Here is a 17,900-nt window from a genome sequence, read left to right on the forward strand (position 1 = left end):
ATTGCCAATATAACTTGAGTTGGAGTACTACTTGGATGAATGACTCCTAGAAGACCCAATGCTTCACCTTTATGAGCATCACCTAGATGTAATGGGTGTTAATGTTTCATTCATCCTCATGAGAGATGTGTTCTTTTGAGCAAATACTCACAAAACACGAATCAATGAGTTGGACTAAAAAACTACACAATTAATCCTAATAGCAATATCAAAATTTGACTTCTTGTACAAAATATCTCCTACTTATCAATTGATGAGCTAAAGGGCTCTATGATGAACAATGCACAAGGCACACAATTTGTCAAGGTTTGCAAATGGGGCTACAAGCTAAAAGGGTTTAACCTTGGAGGAAACTCTAAGTGTGCTTGAGTTGGAGTAGGTTGGTATCATGCCTCTGGCAAATTTGGTGGAATGAATACCCCTCAATCCTTGATTCTTAACCAAAGAAACTAGGCGAAAACACTAAATCTCCATAATTTAAAAAAAAGAAGTTAGATAGCGCAGAAACACACTAATGAATTGGGTCCAAAATAAGGGAAAGGGGACGGGCATACAGTTTTCAGCATTAATTATTTGCCCTTGAACCTTTAAATGAGGAGGTGTTCTATTTGTAGACAATGATATGTTCCATTCTTTGAGAAAATTGGGCTCTCCATGATTTTTGTGTCAACTTTTTCCCCTCTTTTGCCTTGCCGAGGTTTTTGCTAGGGTTTTAAAAGCATTCACCTCGGCTTTACGATTTAAGGAGATTCCTGGTTAGATTCTTCCTGTTTTCACCTGGGTTTAATCAAAGTTTTCCCGTAAACGTTATTTCTGACAATGTCACAGTTGAGGTGCTCAATTGCTCTTTCAGGCAAATCAACGGGAACCCCAAGCTTGCCCAATAACTCAAATGCCCTGAAAACACGTACTGCTAGTAACAGCCACGAAGTCCTCAAGATTGTTGCAAATGGGTGTGAGAGGATCAACATCAGTTCATTGGGTAGAAGGGATTCGAGAACATGGGTGTCTGCACGTTCAGATATCCAGTCTGGTGGGGGAGATTCAGGGTTTGGCAACAACGACAACAATGGTGGTGGTGGTGGCGGCGAAGGGGGATCGTGGGGGAAACCAGATGACAACGGGAATGAAAAAATCAAAGGTGGGCTTTTGGGTGCGTTTTTTCAGGGGTGGAAAGCCCGAGTGGAAGCGGATCCGCAGTTTCCATTCAAGGTCCTGATGGAGGAGCTAGTTGGGGTAAGCGCATGTGTTCTTGGGGACATGGCCTCTAGGCCTAACTTTGGCCTCAATGAATTGGATTTCGTTTTTTCCACTCTTGTTGTTGGGTGTATTCTCAATTTTACCCTCATGTACATGTTGGCACCATCAGCTTCCTTGTCATCAGCGGCTCAGACTCTCCCTGGTATATTTGCAAGCTGTCCTACGAGCCACATGTTTGAGCCAGGGAGCTTTAATGTCTTAGAGAGGATGGGTACTTTCGTGTACAAGGGAACCTTGTTCGCAGCTGTTGGATTTGCTGCAGGGCTTGTGGGTACTGTAATATCTAATGGTTTGATCAGTGTTAGGAAGCAAATGGATCCCAACTTTGAGACTCCAAACCAGGCACCCCCGACTTTGTTGAATGCATCTACGTGGGCTGCTCACATGGGTTTAAGCAGCAATTTCAGGTACCAAACTTTGAATGGCATAGAATATCTGCTTGCCAAAGGACTTCCTTCTGTTGCCTTTAAGTCTTCGGTGATTGTGCTTCGATGTTTGAACAATGTGCTTGGAGGAGTGTCTTTTGTACTGCTGGCTAGAGTAACCGGAGCTCAAAAAGTAGATGGACCCCCACCTCCCGGGGAAGATGAGAAATATAAGTTGTTAGATCAGGTTAAAGATTTGCAGCCTGATCAATCTTCTTGAATCAGACATCAGACTTTGGAGTTCTTAACCGTAGAGATTTCAGGTTGCTTTGATTGTAAAAGGTTATCTTGTAGAGGATGATCTATTGAATTCTCGAAAGGATAACACATGAATAATTTTATTGCAAGAGATTTAGGATTCATTGTTGCAATGGTTTGAAGTTATTGGGATAGGGTAGGACTCGCTGGGTGAGGTATCTCAGTTTGCTGCAAGATGCCCTTGACATTCGGTACAAGCCAGGTAAATGGTAATCTGCATGTGAACTTTTCATTTGTTTTTGTTTTTGTACTTGAAACTGTCACGTGTCCAAGGGGAATCCGTACAAGTTATGCGTTAATTGCTGGTGTGTGTTTTAGATTACCGTCTGAATTTGGGCCTGTTTAGAAGTGATAATTTTTTTACATCTGCTTTTATCAAATGAAAAATGATTTTCAGGATGTCTTTCAGATACTTATATGCTATTAAGGTATGTGGTTTTGGATTTCTCATGGAACTTGTATCCTTATTATTGAGAATGCCCATTATATATTCAGTAAGCATAGATACTGAATTGAAAAAGAAACAAAGATAATCCCATTGTTTTCTTGGTAAGGTAGTTGACAGTGACTGTCCAAAGATAATAATTCCCTTCCATATGCACATTTGATTGTGAAGAGCTGATCAAGCACCGAAGAGAAAGGGCGGTTAAATTTTAGATTATTTTGCATGGGAAATCCAATAATGGGCATAAGGGTTTTATTTTCAACCATGAAAAGTTGTATTTCTCTTTTAAGTTACTATATACCACTATTGTTGTATTTCTGCTTGTCACTGATAATCTAAATGACATCCTGGGCTACTAGATTGTAATAATTTCCAGTGATGTAACTCTTATTTTATCATTTGGAGGAGTTTTTTTCCTCAACATAAATTAGGGTTGAATGAACATCAAATTGGTTTCCCTCTCGTATTTGATGCCCCAAGGATGTGGGAGCAGGTTTTGAAGTTTTAATGTCTATGCTTGTCAATCTTTCTTTTTTCAGATTCTTATAAATCAGATTAAGAACTATGCTCGTGTATCTGCTAAATTTCAATAATGAAGAAAATTGTTTTTTTCCACTTTTTCTTAATTTTCAACTTTATACAGATTAGTTGTGTTTGAGAAGTGCGTTATTTGAAATGCTTTATTCCCTCTGACATAATATCTAAATAATCATGACGAACAGGAAGATAAATTTTGGCATTGCAAGTGCTTGTTATAATCTAAGCAAGCAGTTTGATAGTCAGCGATGTCAAAGTGCATTTCAAGTATTTCAGGTGATGGCTTGCTGGATATCTATTTCATTGTTTGGCTGGTAACTGTTGATAGGGCAGATCAGTACTAGTGGATTGCAATTTATAACTATTTTACTTATTTAACCATTGGATGTTCATTTAGCACCCTTTTAAGTGAATTCTAAGTTTATTAAATGTTCTGCATCGTGGTTGCCTGATAGAAGGTTATTGACCCTTTCGTTAAACAGAGAAGCATTTTATAAGCATGTGGGTTTTGAATAGTTTCACAGAATTAACATTTGTGATCATTGGTTCCACCTTGGTGATTTTTACAACAAGAATTTTGAAGAACATCAAAACTTGGATAAGCTGGTAACAAATATCACATATGTTGATCTGGCTTATATGAGCTCCTTGGAATATGAACAATTTAGTATACCATGGAATGCTTATTTAACTTAATTGTGGAAGACAGCTAGCTGAGAAGTCTGTTTAATTAAAATCTGCATGTTACCTAATTTTGTTAACTAGACTTTTATAATCAAGTATTGCAAATTGAAATACATCTTCTCGGTGTTTCAACCTACAAGTATTTAAGTTTCATTTTCTGATATTGAGTAATGTTTCATCTTAGATATCTAATGTTATGGCATTAATTGGTAGGAGCCTTCTTAATATTGTATTTGTACGGTTTAAGTTACAATTATGGCATTGATGGAATCTCGCAGCCATGTGCCTCGTAATTACACTTTTGGCCAAATATTTCCATGTGTTGTATGTCAAAAAGTTATGTAAGAACATTGACAATTGACCTCTCTTTTTAATATATATGGCTGCTAATCCTCTGATGCTTATTGAATATTGTAGAGGCTTTGACTGTAGGTACTGGATTGATATCTTACTAACCCATCTAATTTTAATGCTATTCTGATTATATGTTTCATTTATTTTCTATTAAATACAATAGAGTCTTAAGACAGCCATAAAGAGACCATTACAAAAAAACTCATCGCAGAGTATATCAGATCCCAGAGATGAACTATCCAGCTACGAAAAAACTACATCTATCCAACTGTTACATAAAGAAAATACAGTAATATGTGTCTAGTAACTCACCATCTTAGTTTTGATCATGAAATCAATCTCCGCTGCTACATCTACGCAAGCAGTCTACCCCATTGTTCCTTCCTTCCAGATTTGTCTCTTTTCCTTTTGTGCTTCTGCTTCGATGAACTCCGTACTATTCACACCGGAGGGACCACATTGATAGGTAGAGGGGCTACTGCAGGTACCTGTTCACTGCCTTGGGCTCTTGCTTTTTTCTTTCTTTCCTTTATCCTCCAGCTCTGCCACACCGTTGCCAAGACCAATCTCAAAAGGCATTCTTTCATCTGTTTTACTTGTGCAACATACTCATTTGCTATCTCCCAAGTGAAAACACATGCAGTACCATTGTTCAGTAAGCTTTCAAACTTGTCTGTAGCCAATCTCATTACACCTGCCAATAGACATCATAGGTGATGAGCCTCTTCAGATATTCAGTAAGAAACCTTTTCTACCACTAAAAATGTCATATTCAGGAATTTCGATAAAAAGCCAAAGAATTTCAAAAGAAATTCAAATAATAGACCAAAAAGTGTAAATATCTTGCTCAAGTGTTGAAACAGTCAGGAAGGATTTCCCATGTACTAATATTGCCAGTATCAGTGATGCCGAAAATATTCCAAATCTCTTCCGGAATTAGACATTAAAAAACAAATCACCTTTTTTTGGCTCAATAGGTCTAGCCCATAGACCGCTAAAAGTATTATGTGAGGCGTGTGGGTCCTGGTTGAGCTTCTAGGAAGAATTCAAATAGGAAGAATGCCATCATTATCAGCGAGACAGGAGTAAATGGTTCTAGCTTTCACATTGTAGAGGGAATCATCAGAACAGCAATAAAGGTTAAAGCGGGCTTCAGAGTTCACAAAGGTCCTGGGAATGGACAAGGCCATACTAGGTTCCCTAAGCACAGGAAACGGCCTCCACTGAGTTGAGGGATGTCATACTGAGCACAAATGTCACTCCATGAGATCTAATGCCCCTGAACAATGAGATCATTGAGAATCCTAATATCTTTATTAGCCCACCGTTTGGTTGAGCACCCCTGAATACAGCTAATGGTTTGTCCTTATGCTCTACGTTCCACCAAATGGACCTCTCTGCATAAAATATTGTAATTCGTGATGATGCTATAATGACCAATGAGATGTCTTACACTCTCGTGATTTTCAGATGGTCTTGAACATCAATGAGTTTTCTGGCTTCCTGGGCAAATGTTCAGCAAGAAGAAGATTGCAGAGTGGGAGGCCTTTCCAAATATTTTTTTGTGTAAGAGTAGACATAACAAATGTTATGTTCATTAAAATTTTTCCATGGTTCATTGCCTTACATGGCTTAAAAGATTCACTTGAATGCCAAGGACAATCCCTTTTCTCTCAAATCTTCTAGCCCAAGACCCCCCACCATTGTATGCTACTACTACTATTCCCCTTGCAACTTGACCACGAAATGTCCCTATTCTGTTTTAAATATAATTGAACAGATAATTATAAAATCTCCATGCAGATGTATAGTATATAATATATGATGACAAAATCTTTTCAAACACCCGCGGTCTCCATGGCCAGTCAATGAAAGATTATTGTTAGTTCCATTTCTTCAACTTTTTATCTATCTTTTCCTTAACCCAATTCCACATTTCTATGAGTTTAGGGCTGATAGCAAAAGGTATGCTTAACTATCTTACAGAGATATCAGACTAGCCTCGCACCAAAAAGCATTTATCAAACCAAGGAGGTGGTTTAGGGTCCCGGTTGAACATAATACATTGGAAATCTTGCCTACCAGAGGCTTCTCAAAAGAGGCCCAATTTAGTTATCATGTGAGCAAGGTTACCTCCTTCCAATTATTAGCAAATTAGACATAATGCCTTGAACTCCAAGAGATAAGGTTATCCATCAATAGTTAGTACATTCACCTTCTTCCAATCTAACAAGTATTGTTGTATCATTAGCAAATTGGAAGTAATGCCCCTAAAATCTAGGAGACAAGATTATTCATCAATAGGTAGTACATGTCATTTGCAATGATGACAAAAATGGGTGGGGCAAGCATCTCTATCTAGCAGATCTAGAAAGCTTACAATACTCAAAATTGATTGAATTTACCTCTACACATGCCCTAACATCCTACACTAGAGTACCAATCATATTACAAAATTGTCTAGGGAACCACAATCCTTTAGGACCCATTTGGGTGTTGGCATAGGAGTTGAAAATTAGATTTGAAAATAGGAATGGGAATGGTGATTGAGAATGAGATTTGGAAATCACAATTCTAGTCTCGTTTGGTTCACCTAGACTGAAATTGGAATGAAGGTGGAAGAAAAAGAAGCAGAGGAATGCGATTTAATGCTGTGTTTGAGTTTGACTTACTTGTGGGCTTTCAGAATCACAACACATGTTATGTTTGACCACTGAGAGAGTTTGGGGATGTAAGTGTTGGTTGGAGATCTTTTCCCCTGACCAAATTGCCTCCTACCCTTTCGAAAGCTTTGGTCATTGTTTGGGTTTAGAGGGAGATTGCAACAACGCTGAAATCCAATAGTTGAGAGTGTTGGACAATGGTTTTATAGAGGTATGTGAAGTGTTTATAGTGTCATTGCCTTCCTCTACTTTTTAGATAGTACAAGGAGGGTTTGGGACTTACTCTCCCTCTCCCTCTCTCTCTATAGGAAATTAGAGCCTTCTTGACACTCCAAATGCAGTGCTACAATCACTACAATGAAGGATGTGCGTAGAAATCGTTCGTCCACTTCTTCAAGAAGAGGGCTCCACTTCAGATCTTTTGTGGACACTCCCCTAGTTCCAATATCCCTTGCAACATCAACAACATATGGGCTGAGTGTTTCAATGCATACTATCACCGCATTGCCTTCAATCGCTCCACCTCCCTTATCAGTATTTTGTCTCATCTATGAAAAATTTGCACACAGATATGAAAAAAAGCGTTCATTTTGGAAAAGTCAAATTGAGAATAGAAACAACCCATTCCAATAATATGTATTTTTAAGATAGCATGAATTGGATGATGGTCTGATGGAGTATATGGAATGACGTTGACATTGTTTCCCCACCATCTTTAACAAAATGAATCAAATACATGTTAGCATAGACCCGATCGAGTTTGCAGTAAAATCCTTTACCTCCCTTCTAATAATTGCATTGAGGAAACATAATGGAACTAGACTCATTCTTCTTGCCATCTAAGGGATCAAAATATCTTGGCTTATTCAACATTCTATTCTAGTAGAATATCTCATCTCCCTTCCTTTCAAACTTGGCACCTCTTGCCTTGTTTGAGGGGTTTTCAACCATGTTAAAATCACCCCAAGGATCCATGGTGTAACATCCATTGATAGAAATAACATTTGTAGACCACTGTCTTCTCCTTTTGTCGGATTTCTACGTCCAGCGTCGATGTTTGGATTCGGCTCTCGCATTCGATTTTTGCATCTGACTTCAGCTCCTATGTTTGGCTCTATGGCGGTCGCTTCGGCTTCTGGTCCTGTTTTGGCTTCTACTGCTTTTCAGGTTAGGGCTTCTCCTAATCCTGGTGGGGATATTTGTTCCCTATAAGCTATGGGTGGTTCGGCCATTTCCTATACTGATGTGGCCACTTATGAGCTTGGTCTTGGTGGTTAGGCTGTGCGTACAGCCTATTGTAGTAACCCTATTTTGATCAATCTAGAGTTTGATTTGGTTGATGAGATTTCAACTCAAGTAGAGGACTTCTCCTCCACTGTTGCCATTTTTTGTTTAAGGGGTTTTTGGCCCTCTCTATCAGATCTACATCCTTGGATTTCCAAATTTTGGGAGCCTATAGTTTCAGATATTGTCTAGATTTTCCTTGTGGCAAGTGGCTTTTTCATTGTGAAATTTTCTTCTATGGTGGATCGAAATCCCATCCTTCGGCGTGGTTTTTCTTGGGAGGAGAGGTTCCCATTGATGGCCAAACCATGGTATGTGGGTTTTGATCCGTCTATTGAATCCTTTAACAAGATTCCTTTGTGGGTAAGGTTGCCTAATCTTCCCTTCACTTATGGTTGGATTTAGTCTTGGAAGCCGTGGAGGAGGCCCTAGGGGATTTTTTGCTGGTTGACTTCGCGTCTTCCAATGTGTTTCGAACGATGTATACTCATATTCTTGTGGAGATAGAAGTCTATAAGGGGCCTCCAGAAATGATTAAATTGGCCACTCCTAGAGGCTCTTGGATTCAACTTCTTAATTATGAGGGTATTCTTTTCAGATGTCGGAAATGCCAAAAGACTGGCCACCTTGCAGCGAGATGTTCCTCTGGAAAAGTTAGATAAAAAAAGGCACCTTCTTGGTGGAAGGGGCTTTTGGATGATCACTACATTGTTTAGAAAGCTCCATCTGTTGGGGGTGGATTGGTTGATTCTTCTTAGGATTCTTTGGAGGCAGATTCTGTTGCTACTCCACATGATTTAAATGTTTTCTCTATGGTGGTGGCCAATACTGTTGTCCCTTCTTCAAATGTTTCTATTTTTGATTTGGTTGATGATCCTCATGTGGTGTTGGTACTTCTTCCCTAGTTGGTAGAGATTTGGGGGATGCTTGTGGTTTGGATGACTTTGCTTGGCAGAAGGCTGCTGGGATGGTGGAGGATGGATGGACAAAAGTTAAAGGAGAAAAGGTTAAGCCCTCTTTTCCATCATTTGATATGTCTTTACGTTTTCAAAAGACAAGATCTAAAAGTAAATTTTGAGGCTTAGATTTCTTTTCCAGCTACTCGCTTGGTCTTTTTTGAGGTTGTTCCATCTTGTTTTGATTATCCTGGTCTCTTTGGCTTCTTGTTTTGTTGTTTGACATGGTTCAGGATTAAATGTCTTCTTTTGTAACCATGGGGTTTTAGGATCTCGTTTAAAACCTGTTTAGGTGGTAGTAGAGCATTGTGTTATCTGTGAGGCCATCTTGGTCACCTTGTTTTGTCAGGCAACCTGTTTCGTCTAAGGTTTGTTGTTTCTAAGTTTGGGCTTCATTGAAAATCATAAGATCTATAAAGGGTTTCAGGCACCCTTCAAACTTGTTTTCCTTAATCAAAAACATCCATTTGCACTAGCCACATCCATAGATAAATTCTTTCTATATAGCTATTGGAGGTATATAGGGAATATATACCAAAAAAACTCCATTCCATTCAAACTTTGTGCTTCTTGCCTTATTTGAGAGGTTTTTAATCATGTTAAAATCACCTAGTAAGGATGCATGGAGTGTATAAGTACTTCCATAGATCCATTAATTCTTTATAATCATTGGATGCATATAGGGAGCATATGCCAAGCTCCACTTTGCATTTAAGGAACACAAATACAACCCTATTGCAAGGAGAGGTAACCCATCTCACCACTTGCTTACTCCATTTTTGGTGTAGTAGAAAAGATGCTCCTCCCTTCCCTTAGCTATGCTTGGTAGTGAAATACTCCGCAACACTCCAAATGCACTTAAAACTGATATCCTTTGTAACTTGCACAAGTTTCACCACTTCCAAAATGATTACATCCAAAGTCTTATGAGTTCTTAGGAACCTTTTTACAACATATTCGAGGATTCCAATCCCCTAATGTTCCATGACATGCAATTAATCTCCATGGGAAATTAGGGTTCAATTTTCTTGGGTGTTGTAAATGACTTATAACACTTGGTTAATTTTCCTCTAGAGACACTAAATCTTGACCTACCAACAATAGAATCACTAGGTCTTTCCTTTTTCCTTTTGAATTCAAAAATATGCTTAGACCCTCCAAGGAAGAGCTCTCTCTCCTTGTTCTCTTTATTTTTGTTAAGGCCAACTTTCCCTTTATTCATCTTGGCATCACATTCCTTAAAGGCATCATTCATCTATATTATTGGCAAGAGTGTATAGTACAATAACCCCTTTGTGTACTTCCACGTCATCTTTGGTATTATGACCCATGCCCCCTGCATAAACCAAAGGTTTTGATTTAGGGTGATATTCTCCTAATCATCCTTTTGGTTGTGGTCAATAGAGGAGGAAGAGGCCTTAGAACTCTCAGTCTCCACATAATCTTGTTGTGGTCAATAAAGGAGGAAGAGGCCTTAGAATTCTCAATCTCCACATAATCTCTTTGAAGGGGTTTAGTACTCTTATCATCACCATACAAGGTATCCATACCATCTTGAAGAAGAGGTATCTTTTGAGTATTTGCAATGGATTAGGGCTTAAGAACCTCAATACAATTGATCCCAACCTAATTGGATAATGAGGCCAAACTTCCCTTACCTAGGCCTACGATTTCAACTTTGCTAGGGAGTAATGTATGAGAAGTATCTTGAGGATAATTACTTTTGACAATGTTGTTCTTTTTGCCAAAAATCCATTTGTTTAATTGATTATAAATCCTCTTTTGAATCTCAAAGATATGTTTCATTATATCCAAAATCAATTGTTGAGCATTATGAATTTTGTGATTAGGGGACCTAGAAGGGGAAGAGAAGTTCTGAGGTTGGTTTAAGTTAAGAATGTGATAGAGGGGCCAAGATGGATTTTGGATGCAAGACATCCTTAACAACAAGATACAACAAGTCAAGATTAACAACATCAAAACTAGGAGAAGTCCTTTGGTGTACTAGGGGAGGATAGACAATTATAGGGATATAAATATCATCAAAAATTGCCTTTCAAGGAGGATGAGAATTTGGAGGTTTGCCTGGCCCCCTACCATCTACTAAATTGTTGGCATACCATTAGAGTTGGGTTTATCAGATTGTTTATTAGATTCACTCTCCTTAGGATTAGATTTCTTAACTATTGTAACAATTATTTGCACACCATCAACTATTGGGTCTCTTCCCTATTCATCTTGTATATTCTCCACTTGGTTGAGTGCACTTATTGGTTTCCAAAGAGACTCATACTTGTACTCAACTATTTGTTAATATTTTGGTATTTATATGGTCTTTGTTACAGAATTCAATGACCTATAATCCATCGACTCTAGATGCGCTTACTCTTACAATCTTTAGGGACCTACTATCCAAAACTTTTCTAAATTTGTTTAATCTCAAATCCATGATTTCAATAGATAATTAACTTCCTAAATCCCATTATTATGTTCTTTCTTTCATTACATGGAGAATACATCTCTAATCAAACAAACTCTATTCAATCATACCAATTTAAAAAGCATTATGTGAGAATGCAAACACAAGAGGAGAGGTTCAATGAGAAATCTAGATAGATTGTTATGTGATTGGCCACTATATTTAATCACAATACTCTTGCAATATGAATATAAAATAGTTCAAACCCAAGAGAGAATAACTTACTCTAAGTGAGTGAAACAAGAGAAAATGAAAATGTATGTAAGCTTCCCTTGTATTTGCTCTAATTTGGTTTAGAAAATAAATATGGTGAAGGCGAAAAGTATATACTGGATTAGTTCACAATCAACTCAAAGACGTGTATCATTAATTGGGCTTATTGGCTTGGTGAAAAAATGAGTTGAAAATATCCCCACTATCCTTAAAGAGTTCCCAATGTATGTTTGCATGAATTTTTTCTATGTCGTGTTATTTTAGTGCAAAATTATGGCATTCCTGCAATAGCTTGGTCAAAATATATTGCCAATTGTGTGTTATCTAATAATCATCATGGTATAAACTTGCTCTATATATGTCACTTGCCGTCAAAACTATTGTGACCCCTAGAATTCAATACACGCGAGGAACACCTACACATGTAGGGAAGGCAAATCATGTGTTCTTATAATTGTTGGAAGACTAGTGGCTGGCCTTACAAAGTTAATCATTCTATTAACCAAGTTGGGGTTTAGTATATTTATGCTATAGTCGTATATAGTCTTGTATTTGACCTTCAAAAATGAGTTCTTCCACATCCAAAGTTCTGCTATAGTTGTTCCATTCTAGCTTAACATGGACTTGGGCTATCATGATGGTGTATTGGTAAAATCATGATGGTGTAATGACACACTCATGTTGTAGGCAAACTTATAAGTTGTTGAAGTTTAAATCTCCTCAATATGAAAAAAACAAGGGTTATCATCTCTACGATTGATCTTTCACACTAAGAACATATTTACTCGAGACAAAAAAAACATTATCTTTCCATGTCTTTCTTTTTTATGATGTGCCATGATGTACATTACCATATATCCATCTTAATAGTAGATTGCAAGCCAATCCATTGTATTTTTTCTTGTGCTTGAGTTGATGACAAGTTGTTTTTTCTATTGTTTTTCATTTTACCAACCTCTCTACTTGATATTCAATGTTGGTCAATGATGTATTGAAGCTTTGGACTCTCTATCTTTTAATTAATTTGGACATATGATGGATGGTCCACGATATATTTTGTTCATGTCTTATTGGCTATTATCGTGTAGTGTTTGCCCCATTTTGCTTTCAGGTATATTGCCAAACACTTTTAGGCTTGTTTTCATGTTATGATATCTAATGTAGTGGTACTTGGTTACCTGGTTAGCTGATACTACCTCAATGGTTTGATTATATATTTGATGACCTACTTTTTACTTGAGATATTTCATGTATTATTGGGATTCATGGTTATTCATGTGATGATGTTTAGATGCTTGTGTATAATGATTATGTTTATATGGATTATGGTACTTACCACATATTTGCATGTGTATGGTGTATATGTCTATTTTTATTTCTAATTGACGTATTTGACATGGTCGAGGGAAGGAGTCCTAATCACAAGCGAGTCAGGATCAAAATGATCTACCACTCCCCACCATTTCCTTTTTAGTTTGTGTGTGTGTGTGTGTGTACATGTTCAACTTTTATGCAGGCTATAGGTATCGGGCATCAACTTCCCTGAATTGCCAAGATGAGTGTGCCCTATTGTAGTAGCTCAATGGTAAAAGAGGGGAGATAGTTTTCAAGTCCAAATCTCAATCCCGAGCCTATTTTGTTTTGTGGTAAAGGACGAGTATCAGTTTACTCTACCCTTCCGAAATCGTCAAGGTGACATGAATTCGAGTATGTAAGCCTTGAGTTTGAATTTTATGCTTTACTTGGTTGTCAAGATTCTTTTGAACATGTGGTCTACTTTGTGGTTTCATGTGTATTTAGACAACCAAGCAAATTAATAAAACAAAAAATTTTACGAAAAACTTTAGGAAGGAAAACATTTTTGTATTGAATGATTCTCCCCCTATGGATGATTCCCCTATTGACAAACATTCAGTGCTAATGGTAGCGGAGGAAGTCTAGACTTCTAGTATGGACCCTGTTCCCTCTCCTGCCCCTGCCCTTGTATCAGATGCTCTTCCTAGTCCTGTTGGGGGCTAGTCGTCTATGGGCTCTCCTAGGGAGAATGTTGTTGCTTCTGCTTCCCTTGGCTTCCACTGTTCAGTTTCTTCTGGGGATTGGTTTGCTAAGGCAGCAAAGGTGGAGGATGGTTGGACTATTGTAAAAAGAAATAAATCTAAGCCCTCTGCTCCTCCTTTAGAAATGAATCTCTGGTCGTGCAAGGGAGGCTCTAAATCAAAGGGCAAATCGTGAGCTCCCTTGTAGTGATTGGTTTTTTGGAGGCTGATTTCTCAGTTTGGTTTTTAGCCTCCTAGCTGGATGATTGGTTTTGGCTGGTGATAGGATTTTCTATCACCATGGTTACCCTTTGTTTGGGGGGTGACCGGTTCCTCTTATGTCTGCTGTACTTTTGCATCTGTGCTTATTGAAAATCTTTAGATTTGTACAGGGTTTCAGACACCCTTCAAAACTTGTTTTTCTTACGAGACTTGTTAAAAAGTCTAACTTTGGAATTAATAGTAATTAAATTTGCCTAAAAAGCTAAAGTTGGTGAAATTATAATTATTAAATTTAGCCTTTATAAAATTAGTTGCTCTTTAAATAATGAGAATTAAATAGTATTTGAAATAAAAATTAATAATATTATTCTCTCAAAGTATCTTGTTAAATTTAAATCAAATGGGAGTTATAAAATAAAATATTAAAAGGCACTAAGTGTGCATGAAAGTTTTAATTAAAATAAAACAAAAACAAAATTAAATAAAGTGCGACCATTTGAAAAACAAAAATTCTAACTAGGGTTGGAGAGCTCTTAATAAGGTATTGTGGCTCATTTCTCCACACACACATTTGGAGGAGCAACTTGAGAATTGATAATTGATAGGCAACAATTTAAAAAAAAAAACTTTTGTAGATGAGGTTTCCAAGAGTAGAAGGATTCACCAAATTGTTAGCATCAAATTGATGTAGGATTTTGAAGAAATCCATTCTAGAAAATCTCTTAAAAACTTATGTTTTCTTCGTGCCTGCAAGAATAGAAATTTACTATGGTAGATATGTGAAAATATACATGGATCTTTTTCACCGTAAATATGGTAGAGGAATTGGAAACTCTTGTTAGAAAAATTGATTGTTCTTGGTTTGAAACATCTGGCCAAACAAGAGATTGAAACCCCAATAGGAAAAGTTGAATTTAGAAAACCATTCCATAGCTAGGGTAGACAAATAAATAAATAACCAAATCTTATTTAAAAAAAACTTGATTAATTGACATTAATTTCCCTATCAGATCTGTAAATAAAAATATTACACACACACACACACACACACACACACACACACACACACACACACACACACACACACACACACAACAATAATGAATTCACTATTGTAATTTTTTTTTACTAGTCATGAAATTCTGCCCTATTTTAATGGTGGGTGGGGGCCAGGGGGTTGTTCTTTTAATTTATTTTTAAATCAAAGAATATTATGTGTTGGAGGGCAACCCACCACCCCCACCCCCCTTGCGCAACCTTAGCATCACATGACTGCCAAAGGCAACTATGGTGGCTGGTAAAGCACCAACACTGCCTTATGACATGCACACTCCGTTTAAGAGAGTTTATTTTATAATTTTATTTCATTTTTTTTCCTTTTAAAATAAATAAATAAATAAAATTTTATTTAGTTATATATTATGTGATTTATTAAAAGTTTTAAATATATTAATAAACAAATTTATTTTGAATACTAGTTATTTTAGTTTAGTTTTAAATAGAATTTGAATTATAATATAATATGATGAATTATTATTATTATTAATTAAATTTTAAATATGATTACTTTTTTTTTTTTGATTTTTATTAAAATTAGATTTAAAGAATTATCAGATTAGAATTGTTTTGTAATGATGAAATAAAAATAAATTCCTCATGAAATATTATTATCCTTTTGAGTAAATTATATTACACTCAGAATATTACATAGTTCATTTGGGAAACATGGAATTTTAAATATTGGAAATGAAACTTACCCATATGAGTTAAACTTGGAGATTTTATCAATTGAGGAACCATTGCAAACAAAATTTCTAACTATAACTTGAAACAAACTTTAGGAAACTATAATGGGAAATGACGTGACTAAAATTATATGTGTTTTCAATGAGGTTTCATGATATTGTGTTTGGTTTGATGATGGGTTGTTTTGGGCAAACCTTTTTAGTTGGCCTAATAAGAATGTTACCAAAGGCAGGGAGTTGAGTTTTTCTTTCAAGTGACTTATGTTAGATTGATTATTATGTACACTGTAATGAGAATATGTATTTTATGTAAGCTCATGTATTGTGATGCTCTCGATGTAAAGTATGAGTTTTTTAAATTTGTGATCTGTATGTGATACCAATTGCTTTTATAGAACTGAGGTGTTTATGATGACTTTTTATGAGATGCATTTGTATGAGCTTAGGGTAGGATATATATGTGTGTGTTAGGAAGTGGCTTGCAATGGGGGTCAGAGCTTTAAAGACGTTGTTTGGGTAACTCATTGTAAGTTGTATTAATAAGTGATAACATTCTCATTAATGAGGCTAAAATGAATTAATAAGATGTCAGTTTGATACCTCGCCTTTGTCTTGAGTGCTAGTACAAATTAGGATGAGAGTAGAGAGGATGCTTGGTTGTGACATTGCTTCATCAATATGCCTTGTCTATATGAAAGGATATTGATGCCACATAGAGTCACTAGGGGGTTAGGGTCCTAAAAGACTACCAAGGTAACCTTAGAGTTGGGTCATGGACAACACTTGCTCATATGCATATTAGGTTTCCTATGTGTCTTGTTGCCTCTGGGATTATATATTACCTTGTGTACTTAGTACCTCTGAGATAGAAAGCTTCCATGATCTTGAGACTTAGATTCTTGCTTTGACATTTGGATTGCTATCCATTTGGGACTTGAGATTATCTCCTCGACACAACAAAAGTGTGGCCATTTAGGTTCCATGAGGTTGGGTGGTAGTGATACTTTTCCATGAGATCCAACAACTGAACACCAATGCTAGATGTACATTGTTGCAAATGTTCCATTATTTCTACCTCTTGATTATGTTGTATGTTCATACTTTGATATTTTGTACTTCAGATGTTGAGATCCTATGGGATGATGTATCTTATCACGATGTATATTTTTTTACCATTTCATACCCTACGACATGTGCAGTGGATGAGCATGCACCATTTGTACTTGTATATTCTTTTGTGATATTTTGTACATGTGGTTATTCCTATGACATGGACTTGTTTAATTATTAAACTTGAACTTAATAAAACTTATATATGCAATTCAACATTATGGAACCATGGAGAAGTGTAATTGTTATTGCTTTGCTTGTGTGTGTGTGTGAGTTATTTTTTCCACATTACTATCTCTTGTATATTTTAATTTTTCAAAGAAAAAAATTGTTTGGCAAACTTAACATCATTATAGGTTAATTTCTCTTGGGTTCCCTAGTAGGGCATTACATCTCATATTAGAGCTTGAGTTTCTACACTAGAAACTCTGGGCATATTGTGCGTCTACTAGATGACAAATAGATAGCTTGCAACCAAACTTGAACCAACAACTACAAAACTTGAAAACAACCTAAACAACAAACTTATTGGAACAAAACATAGGAAAATGGAAAAATTAGGACAACTTATAACCTTTATTTTCAAAAAAATTGTTCATGTGATTTTATTTTATGATTTCGTGCCTTTGTTTGATTTTAGTACGCCATTATTTTTGTTTGGATGTTGTAGGAGGATGGTGACCTAGACTAGATCAACTGTGAGGGGTCATAGCTTAGGCCGAGGTAGAGGACGAGGAAGAGGTAGACATAAAAAATCTCATGTGTTTGAACATGAGAGTCATGTGCAAGAGGAGAACAAGGAGGAGAATAGTGCAAAGCATCATGTTGGCTCAGAGGAGGCTAACACTAGGAAGATTATCTTAGGATGCCTACCCCCTCAAAATGGTATACATTAGGAGGAATCACATCACTTTGGGAATGATAAGAGATAGAGATCCAAAAGCCCTTAGAGAGATCATTTTGATGATAGTCGAGTGCCTATCAAGGCTGCTCAAATAAAGGACCTTTTGCAAGCCAAGCTCAAACCTTTCACAAGAGAAGGTACTAATCACAATGCAAAAAATTGGTTGATTGCTTTGGACAGATTCTCTACAATGCAAGACTTTGAATCTAATGTCAAAGAAAGGTATGCCATTACCCACTTGGATATCTTTGTAGCCACTTGGTGGAAAATAGAGTAAAAGAAGCTTAGAGTGGATATGAATACTGTTACATGGGAGTTGTTCCTT

General features: G+C 36.7%; 1 protein-coding gene across 1 annotated transcript; it reads left to right on the forward strand.

Moving 5' to 3' along the window:
- Positions 1–603: 603 nt before the first annotated feature.
- On the forward strand, positions 604–2,242 carry LOC149533715 (protein RETICULATA-RELATED 3, chloroplastic-like). The gene has a single exon (XM_089803509.1). It carries the CDS (start codon positions 820–822, stop codon positions 1,903–1,905), a length of 1,086 nt encoding a protein of 361 aa, XP_089659635.1. The 5' UTR covers positions 604–819; the 3' UTR covers positions 1,906–2,242.
- Positions 2,243–17,900: the final 15,658 nt, after the last annotated feature.

The sequence above is a fragment of the Cupressus sempervirens genome, chromosome 10 (genome assembly GCF_028749045.1).
Source record: "Cupressus sempervirens isolate cs-2001-9-10 chromosome 10, ASM2874904v1, whole genome shotgun sequence".
Classification (NCBI taxonomy): domain Eukaryota; kingdom Viridiplantae; phylum Streptophyta; class Pinopsida; order Cupressales; family Cupressaceae; genus Cupressus; species Cupressus sempervirens.

Coding starts and splice junctions, on each gene's coding strand:
- LOC149533715 (XM_089803509.1), top strand. CDS start 820: ATGTCACAGTTGAGGTGCTCAATTGCTCTTTCAGGCAAATCAACGGGA.